We start from the raw sequence: 10,366 nt of genomic DNA, 5'->3' as shown, positions 1-10,366 counted from the left end.
GTGGCCTGACAGCTTTTCCAGGAGAATGCTGTGGGAGACTGTGCCAAAGGCTTTGATGAAGTCCAGGTCAACTTTTCTATAGCCTTCCCTGTCATCCCCAGGGCCGGTCATCTGGTCATTAAAGGAGATCAGGTTCACTAGGCCAGATGTGCCATTCCCAAAACCCCTGCTGGCTGGGGCTGATGCCTTGGTTATCCAGAATGTGCCCTGTGATCACACTCAGGACAATCTGCTCCAAAACCCTTCTGGGAAGCGAGGTCAGGTGCACACGCCTGTAGTTCCCCAGATTGCCCTTCCAGCCTTTCTTGTGCATGGGTGTCACAATGGCCAAACTCCAGGCATCTGGGCCCTCCCCAGTGACCCATCAGTGATTAGAAGTGATGGAAAGCAACAGTCCTCAAGGATGAAATAAGGCAGAATGCAAGCTGCTCCTTTCCTCTGTTGGGCTTCCCATGTATTTCACAAGCTTGCTGTGGATGGCAGGGCATTTCTGATTACTGCCAGGGCTGAAGGTGCTGGGAAGAGCCTGGGAAGTTGACAGAGGTGGCACTGGTGGCGTTGGTGTGTTGGTTTTGCACAGGCTGGTTCTTGGGAGTGGGAGGGCCAGTGAGGTGGCTTTTGAGAGAAGCTGCTAGAAGCTTCCATCATGTCCGGCAGATCCAGTCCCTTATGGCTTTGAAGATGGACATGCTGCTGGCCACAGCTGGGCCATTTAGAGATGTTGGTTATGCCTCTGCAATAACATACTAAATAAGAAAATCAAAGGAAAGTGGGGTGTGTAGTTTGAATTTCAGCCCGAGAAGAGGAGGAGGTGAGAACATGTGAGGGAAAGAACATGGAGACAGCATGGTGAGTGGAGAAGGAGTGGGAGGAGACAGCCCAGGCGTTGGAACAGAGATTCCTCTGCAGGCAGTGGTGATGATGATGATGAAGGAGCTGTGCCCCTGCAGCACATGGGGATCTATGGGGGATGCAGAGATCCCCTGCAGTCCATTTCAGAGGTGCCCACGCTGGGGTGTGTTCATGCCTGGAGGAGGCTGTGATACACTGGAGACCTTGTGAAGAGAGGGGTCCCCTGCTTCTCCGCTGGATCAGCCTGTCCCTGGAGCACTGCACTCTATGGAAGAATGAGCCATGCCAGGGCAGTTTTGGGAGGACTGTGTGCCTGTGGGAGGGCAGTTTTGGTTGGACTGCTGCTTGTGAGAGTGGAGCCACACTGCAGAAGTTCAAGAAGCACTGTCTTCTGTGGGAGGGACCCCATGGTGGAGAAGAGGAGGGACTCCTCTCCCTGAGCATAGGAAGAAAATTGTGGCTGATTGTTCCAGATTGCAAGGCAGGATCTATTCTATTACCATCTGTATAGCAGTTGTCTTTTGTCAAGTGGGCAGTTTTCCTCATCTCTCCCACAATCACTCCCCCTTGGGGAGGGGACATCTGTTGATAATAGGCTGTTGAATGTCACTGCCCGACTGATAAGAACTATAGCATCCCATTGTGAGATGCTCTGCTCAGAGGAAGGAGCCAAGCATTCCTACCTGGATATAATGTGGAGTTCATGAAATAGCACACAGGGTCTGCCCACTGGATTTCCCAGAGAAACAGCCGCTGCCTCTTCTTCCAGTGGACCTTCAGAGTAAGACTACACCCTTTTCTACAGAATCCCTGCTCCAGCAGAACCACACCTGACACTCCAGGAGGACTGCAGCCACATTCCCAATTGTACTGCTACCAACACCGTGACCAACAGGGTGTCAGGTTGTGTTCTGACTCTGTCAGTGTTGTTTTTATTTTACTGCATTGTAGGAGTGTGACCCTATGGACAGAGTGACAGAACTATCCTCTGTCCCCTAAAAAGGAAAGAGCCCAGAATTTCCTCCAAGTGATCAGGTAAAAAAGCTACCTCATAGGACCTTTCAGACTTCACGTCAGGTTTAGGGACAGCTAGTTGGATGGGATCCAAACGGTCCTGCCTGGGCCATTTAGTAGAAGAGAACAACGAAGCTAATCTCTTTTGTGAGGGTTTTTTACTAGGAGAACGAACCTGTGAATGTGGCCCGGTTTTGGGTTTGTTATGTTGCCTTTTATTAAACCTTTTATGTTCCTGACACTGCACACAAGCCTCCTGCTCAATTATGCCTCCCAATTGAAGCTGAGCTATCTTGGAGTAGAACATTTGGGTGTTGAGAGCTTCTCACATCAGCTCGAAACCCCAGGGCAAAGAGTATACTGCATTGTTTATTTTATCATTTTATTTTCTTCCCTTTTAAAGAACTGTTATTCCCGCTCCCATATTTGTTGCCTAAGAGACCCTTCATTTAAAATTTATAACAATTCAGAGGGAGGGAGTTCACATTTTCCATTTCAGGGAGGCTCCTACCTTCCTTAACAGGCATCTGCCTTTCCAAACCAAGACAGCGATGAACTGACCAAAGCCTCCACACTCTGTCTCCCTGTGCTGTTGGTGGGAAGGAGGGAAGGGATGAGGAAAGAAAAGGTGTTTTCAAGTGCTGTTTTACTTCTCATTATCCTCCTCTGATGGTGGTAGTAATAAACTCACTTTCTGTCTCTAAGTTGAACAAGATTTGCCCTTGGAGTGTTTACTCCCAGTCTTTATCTCAACTCATAAATCCTTTAATAATTTTTTTCTCTGCTCTGTCCAGCTGTAACAGGGAAGGCTGCGTGAGCAGCTTTTGTGGGTGCCTGGTGTTTGGCCAGTGTCAAACCACGACAGTTGGTCAAGCAGCCAGGGGCTCCAGAGCCTGGAAATCGAGGGCAGTGAGGCATGGCAGGAGTGATGGTGAGGATGAGTGTGGTCTCACAACAAAGCCATTGTGCAGAGGTGCGTGAGCAAGTCAGAGGGTGCCGTACCCTGAGGCACAGCAGAGGTGTCTGCAGAGGTGCCTCAGCCTGAAATCACTCTGATGCTTTCATCCCATCAGGGGCTGTGTCAGCATTTGATCCCAGCAAAAAAAATCCATCCAGGCACAGGACCTGGGGTGGCAGGAGCTGTCCAGCAAAGGGGTGAGAGTGATGTGCTCACTTTGCTCTCCTAAAAGCAAAACCTTCTCCTAGGGGTCTGTGCAGCCCAGCTGGCACAAGGCAGGGCTCTTGCTGCTGTGGCCATGACAGCTGGAGGCAGCAGGAGCAGAACTCCACGGTGCTCCCAGGCCGTGCCCCGTGTCTGCCCTGGGGTCTGGTGCCCTGTGCTCAGGTGTGCAGAGCCCCCAGAGCTGCCCCTGGGCAATGGGCCTGGCCTCTGGCTGCTGGCCCAGTGTCCCAGGATCCTGCAGCACATCCGGCAGCCCCAGTGGGGCTCTCCAAAGCTCAGGGCAGCTGCAGTGGCCCAGGGTGCAGCTCTTTATGCAGCCGAGGCAGGCCTGCAGCTCTGCTGGCTGCAGTCACAGCTGGGTCACCAGCACACCTGGGGACACCTGCATGGGGCTGCCTCACTCTGCACCTCCACCAGAACCTGTGTTTTACTGCAGCCCCCAAACAGCTTGGTCCTGGCTGAGCACTGAGACCCACTAGGATGATGAACAACAGCTCCTGAGCTGAGAAGTCCAGTCCCAAGCTGGCACCTCTGAAAGTGACACAGCTTGCCTGAGCTGTTGGCACACTGGCCCACTTGGTTCATGCCATTCACAGGAGAATAACTGGTGTCTGATGCTGACACTTGTGTGGCTGTTATGGCATCCTCTGATTGCATTTGGACACCCAATGTCCTGCAAGGATGCTCTGGGCACTGTGACTTTACTGGTGGTTGTAGGAATTTCAGTGGAAAGCCTCTTGTGGCTTATGAAAGATGTGAGCCATCAAAGAACTTTTATTGTAAGCTCTTGCAAACTCCATGATGTGGCACACATTGATCTTTGACAACCATTGAATACATTTCCCCAAGTCAGTTTCCCCTCAATCTGCAGAAAATCCTTAGAAGCAGAGCAGAGAAGGAAGGTGTCCAAGGAGTGCATCACAGGAATTCGGCTCTGGCTGCTCAAAGCTTTCTGTGTATCTGATACCAAAGCCTGCCTGTCTGATACAACAGCTGCTGCTCTCAAGGTGCAGTTTCAAAAGCAAGCAAACCAATGCATGTGCCAGATCACAGAATCACTGAACTGTTGTTATTTGGAGGAACTTCCAGGATCTTCTAGTCCAAACTCCAGGCTCCAGCAGGATCAGCTGGAGCAGGTTGTCCATAAGGTTCTCTGCAGCATCTTCAGGTGTGTGGCACAGCACGTGGCAGCTGCATTCCTGAACACCTCCTCACCTGACCCCCAGGGGTTCTTGGCTGATATGCCTCTGTCAAAGTGCTGTTGCCCATCAGCAAGGGACATTTTGCCCAGGTGCAGGAAGTGAGGACCTCATTGCGGGAGTGTAATAGGAATGCACCCAGATTTACAACAGATAAGTAGTTCCTCAGAAATCAGAAGTTTAACTTTACAATCTAAGCTATTAAAGTTGCCCAACAGGAAAGTTTGTTTCCTGGATGGACCAAAGGAGCTTTGCCCAGCTGCTCTCTCAAGCAGAGGCCAGAGCATTCCACAGTCTTGATTCCCCTGTTTCCTTCTCTTTTGGGACAGCACACGGCAACATGCTCCATCCACAGAATGTGAACCCCTGGTGTTACTGGAAAAGGTCTAAGCCAGCTGCATGATCCAGCACTTGGCAGTGAAGAGGCTTGAGGCTGCAGTGTCTCCTCACAGCTCCCAGCAAACATAATTTCTCCTTAGTGGCTAAAATCCCTGTGATGCACTGGAGCCCAGAGCTGTCCCCAGAGAGGTACAGACACAGAGCAAAGTGCAAAATGACCCTGCCATGTCAGTGCAGCTGCATCTTCCCAGGGAACGCAGGGGCTTCCCACCCCAGCGTGGGCATGGAGCAGCTCTGGGCTCAGCAGAGGGCTCCATCCCTATTCCCCAGTCACAGCAGGCTCAGCAGAAAACAGAGGCCATCCCAGCTGAAAGGTGCCTGGCAGCATGCTTGTGGAGCTGGGGCAGCCCTCTGCTCAGCTCCAAGCTGGGTTCCTGTGAGAAGCACAGAATTATTTCTGGTGGAAACTGACCTCTGGCATTGTGGAGTCCAACCTCTGACCAATCACCACCTGGCCAAGTGGACCATGGCATTGAGTGCCACATCCAGTCTCCAGGCATTGGGATTCCACCACATCCTCCGTCAGTCCATTCCAATGGTGAATCACCCTTCATGGGAAGAAATTCCTCCTGATGTGCCACCAGAATCTCCCCTGGTGCAGGTTGAGGCCTTGCCCACTCACTGTCTCCCTGGTTGTGCAGCAGAAAATGCTGACCCCACCTGGCTACACCCCCTTTTCAGGGAGCTGGAGAGAGAAATAATCTCTCAGAGCCCCCAGCCCCCACGTCTGGGCTAAAGAAGCCCAGCTGCCTCAGCTGCTCCTCACAGGCCTTTCCCTCCAGGGCCTTCAGCAGCTTCATGGCCTTTCTCTGCACTGCCTGCAGAGGTGGCCTCGGCCCGTGGATCCCGCCTGTCCAGATCCCTCTGCAGGGCCTTCCTGCTCTCCAGCAGGCTCAGTCTGCCACCAAACATGGTGGCATCTTGCTGAGAGTTCACTGGATCCCCTCATGCAGATGATCAGGAAAGCTATTAAACGGGACTAGGCCCGACACTGCTCCCTGGGCACAGCGCTTGTGGCCGGACGCCAGCTGGATGTGGCACTGTTCACCAAGGCTCTCCGGGCCTGGACATCCAGACAGCTCCTGTCCCAGCCAAGAGAGCACCTCTCCAAGCCATGGGCTGACAGCTTTTCCAGGAGAATGCTGTGGGAGACTGTGCCAAAGGCTTTGATGAAGTCCAGGTCAACTTTTCTATAGCCTTCCCTGTCATCCCCAGGGCCGGTCATCTGGTCATTAAAGGAGATCAGGTTCACTAGGCCAGATGTGCCATTCCCAAAACCCCTGCTGGCTGGGGCTGATGCCTTGGTTATCCAGAATGTGCCCTGTGATCACACTCAGGACAATCTGCTCCAAAACCCTTCTGGGAAGCGAGGTCAGGTGCACACGCCTGTAGTTCCCCAGATTGCCCTTCCAGCCTTTCTTGTGCATGGGTGTCACAATGGCCAAACTCCAGGCATCTGGGCCCTCCCCAGTGACCCATCAGTGATTAGAAGTGATGGAAAGCAACAGTCCTCAAGGATGAAATAAGGCAGAATGCAAGCTGCTCCTTTCCTCTGTTGGGCTTCCCATGTATTTCACAAGCTTGCTGTGGATGGCAGGGCATTTCTGATTACTGCCAGGGCTGAAGGTGCTGGGAAGAGCCTGGGAAGTTGACAGAGGTGGCACTGGTGGCGTTGGTGTGTTGGTTTATCCAAGGCTGGTTCTTGGGAGTGGGAGGGTCAGTGAGGTGTCTTCTTTGAGAAGGTTCTAGGTGCTTCCTCCAGGTCCAGCAGATCCAGTCCCTTGGTGGCTCTGTAGATTGACATTCTGCTGGCCACAGCTGGGCTAATTAGAGATGTTGGTAACACCTCTGCAATGAAAGAAGACACTCCAAAGTGTGGTGTGTAGTTTGTGCTTCAGCCGGAGAAGAGGAGGAGGTGCTCCAGGCACCAGAGCCAAGATTCCTCAGCAAGCCGTGGTATGACCATGGCGAAGCCGCTGTTCCTCTGCATCTCCTGGGGATCCACGGGGGATGCAGAGATCCACCCACAGCCCATGGGGATCCATGGGGCATGCAGAGATCCACTCACAGCCCATTTCAGAGGTGCCCATGCTAGGCCAGGGGGATGCCTGGAGGAGGCTGTGATCCACTGGATGACACGGTGAAGAGAGGGGCCCCCTGCTCCCCTGCTGGAGCAGCCTGTCCTTGGAGAACTGCACCCTATGGAAGGATGAGACATCCCAGGGCAGTTTTGGGAGGAACGTGTGCCTGTGGGAGGGACTCATGTTGCAGCAGTTTTGGTTGGACTGCTGCTTGTGAGAGTGGAGCCACATTGGAGAAGTTCAAGGAGAACTGTGTCCTGTGGGAAGGACCCCATGGTGGAGAAGGGGAGGGACTCCTCTCCCTGAGCATAGGAAGAAAATCTTGGCTGATGAACTGACCAAACCCCCTCCACTCTGTCTCCCTGTGCTATTGGTGGAAAGGAGGGAAGGCTTGGGGAAGAAAAGGTGTTTTCAAGTGCTGTTTTACTTCTCATTATCCTCCTCTGATGGTGGTAGTAATAAACTCACTTTCTGTCTCTAAGTTGAACAAGATTTGCCCTTGGAGTGTTTACTCCCAGTCTTTATCTCAACTCATAAATCCTTTAATAATTTTTTTCTCTGCTCTGTCCAGCTGTAACAGGGAAGGCTGCGTCAGCATCTTTTGTGGGTGCCTGGTGTTTGGCCAGTGTCAAACCACGACAGTTGGTCAAGCAGCCAGGGGCTCCAGAGCCTGGAAATCGAGGGCAGTGAGGCATGGCAGGAGTGATGGTGAGGATGAGTGTGGTCTCACAACAAAGCCATTGTGCAGTGGTGGGTGAGCATGTCAGAGGGAGCCGTACCCTGAGGCACAGCAGAGGTGTCTGCAGAGGTGCCTCAGCCTGAAATCACTCTGATGCTTTCATCCCATCAGGGGCTGTGTCAGCATTTGATCCCAGCAGAAAAAATCCATCCAGGCACAGGACCTGGGGTGGCAGGAGCTGTCCAGCAAAGGGGTGAGAGTGATGTGCTCACTTTGCTCTCCTAAAAGCAAAACCTTCTCCTAGGAGTCTGTGCAGCCCAGCTGGCACAAGGCAGGGCTCTTGCAGCTGTGGCCATGGCAGCTGGAGGCAGCAGGAGCAGAACTCCACGGTGCTCCCAAGCCGTGCCCTGTGTCTGCCCTGGGGTCTGGTGCCCTGTGCTCAGGTGTGCAGAGCCCCCAGAGCTGCCCCTGGGCAATGGGCCTGGCCTCTGGCTGCTGGCCCAGTGTCCCAGGATCCTGCAGCACATCTGGCAGCCCCAGTGGGGCTCTCCAAAGCTCAGGGCAGCTGCAGTGGCTCAGGGTGCAGCTCTTTATGCAGCTGAGGCAGGCCTGCAGCTCTGCTGGCTGCAGTCACAGCTGGGTCACCAGCACACCTGGGGACACCTGCATGGGGCTGCCTCACTCTGCACCTCCACCAGAGCCTGTGTTTTACTGCAGCCCCCAAACAGCTTGGTCCTGGCTGAGCACTGAGACCCAGTAGGATGATGAACAACAGCTCCTGAGCTGAGAAGTCCAGTCCCAAGCTGGCACCTCTGAAAGTGACACAGCTTGCCTGAGCTGTTGGCACCCTGGCCCACTTGGTTCATGCCATTCACAGGAGAATAACTGGTGTCTGAAGCAGACACTTGTGTGGCTGTTATGGCATCCTCTGATTGCATTTGGACACCCAATATCCAGCAAGGATGCTCTGGACACTGTGACTTTACTGGTGGTTGTAGACATTTCAGTGAGAGGACACTTTGGTTTTTTAGAAGACATGACTCTGCAATCCAGCACTGCAGCAAAGAACTTTTATTGTAAGCTCTTGCAAACTCCATGGTGTGGCACACATTGATCTTTGACAATCATTGAATACATTTGCCCATATCAGTTTCCCATCAATCTGCAGAAAAGCTTCAGAAGCAGGGCAGAGAGGGAAGGTGTCCAAGGAGTGCATCACAGGAATTCAGCTCTGGCTGCTCAAAGCTTTCTGTGTATCTGATGCCAAAGCCTGCCTGTCTGATACAACAGCTGCTGCTCTCAAGGTGCAGTTTCAAAAGCAAGCAAAGCAAAGCCTGGCCCAGGATCACAGAATCATTGAATTGTTCTGGTTTGGATCTATAAGAGGCTTGGAGAGGGTCTTTGGACAAGGGTTTGGAATGACAGGACAAGAGGGAATGGTTTCACCCTGATGGAGGGCAGGGATAGATGCGATAATATAAAGAAGTAAATTACTGTGAGCCAGCTGTGGTATGAGTAAAAGTTACCCAGAGCTGTTTTGACTGCCCCATCCCTGGAAGCATTCCAGGCCAGGCTGGGGAGGACCTGGAACAACCTGGTGTAGTGGAAGGTTTCCCTGCCCATGGCAAGCAGGACAGAATGAGATGACTTTTAAGGCTTTAGTGTCCCATCAAAACTAACCCTTTCTGTGATTCTATGGTTCTATGACATGTGGGAAAGCCACCAAGCGAATTCCATTAAGGGTGTGAGGCTTATTTCCGGGGACAGGCATTGTTGAAGAGAGTAACCGTTCCCCTGTAGAGCTCAGTCAACCTCTTCTCCAGCTTCCCCAGGCTGAGGACCTCCACCTTGTTCTCGTGATTCTCTGCGATGGCTCCCCAAGCCTTCTTTTTCTTTTTGCTCACCTCACAGCAGGCAGCTGACCAAATGTAGCTGGGTACATTAACAGTCCCATTGCTGATGTCCGTGTTCCCAGGCACAGCACCCGTGATCACGTAGGTGTTTGTACAGCTCTTGCTCATTTTGGGCATTGTTGTAGACTCGTACACATTCCACTGGCCACCATTGAGACTGCTGCCCTGGGGCACTATGTTGGTGAGGGTGAAGGTAGCTGTCTTGCTGTCTATACCATCCTGATGGCCACTGGGGCACAAATGGCCATGGTTCAAACCGTTCAGATCTTTGTAGTCAGCAGGAACAGCCTGGCTCTCTTTGATTTGGTCTAAGGTGAACGCCTCTTGCTTTATGAGGTCCGAGTCAGTTACCATCTCTTTAAGATTTACATTGTTATCTATGAGCTGGACAGGGAAAGAGAAAGAGGTGTTAGAATGGGGAATGGGAGTAACAGAGAAGATTTCCCCAGAGCAGAAGTCTCTGAGGGTCAAGATCCCATTTATTGTCATCTCAGTGTTGAAAAACCTATGAATCTGAGAAAAATCATACACATGACCCTCCCACATGAACACAAGAGCTTTCAGGAGCAAGCAGCTCCGAATCTGACTGCTCTGCTTTTGACTTGTGACCTTTGTGATCCTGCCTGCAGCTTGTGCTGGGAGCATGGAGGGATGGATGAGAGAAGGAGCATTTCCCACTCCTAGGATTGAAAGGTGACTTTGGTGAGACACCTCCCCTGACAAATCTGCTTCCCTTTCCTCCTGTCTCCACAGCCCAAATCTGCCCAGGGCTCTCCCTGGATCCCCTCACACCATGCTGTGATTGTGTGATTCTATGATTCTGTGATTTTATGTGTGGTTGCTACAGGTGTACCCCAGTCCTGGAACAGCAGACGTTGCCTCCCGTAACCCCAGACACAAGGAGATATGTCAGGAAATCAGTCCTGGAGCTGAGCTTTCCCTGGGAGGGCTGCAGTTCATTCAAGGTTGAACAGTTTTGCTCAGGAAGCCAAACGATCTCAATGTAAATGGAATCTGTTACAGCAGTGCTGGGAATGTGTCCCAGA

General features: G+C 52.2%; 1 protein-coding gene across 1 annotated transcript in view; it reads right to left on the bottom strand.

Moving 5' to 3' along the window:
- Window positions 1-8,494: 8,494 nt before the first annotated feature.
- Window positions 8,495-10,366, bottom strand: part of LOC119708124 (endonuclease domain-containing 1 protein-like) — a 13,767-nt gene continuing 11,895 nt past the window's right edge. Inside the window, exon 2 of the mRNA XM_038154093.1 lies at window positions 8,495-9,704. Coding sequence (XP_038010021.1) covers window positions 9,159-9,674 — 516 coding nt within the window. The 5' untranslated portion in view covers window positions 9,675-9,704 and the 3' untranslated portion in view covers window positions 8,495-9,158. The remainder of the gene's footprint in view (window positions 9,705-10,366) is intronic.

This window comes from Motacilla alba, chromosome 1A (assembly GCF_015832195.1).
Source record: "Motacilla alba alba isolate MOTALB_02 chromosome 1A, Motacilla_alba_V1.0_pri, whole genome shotgun sequence".
Classification (NCBI taxonomy): Eukaryota; Metazoa; Chordata; class Aves; order Passeriformes; family Motacillidae; genus Motacilla; species Motacilla alba.
The sequence above is the reverse complement of the archived record's forward strand: the minus strand, read 5'-3'. Positions and strand labels throughout refer to the sequence as shown.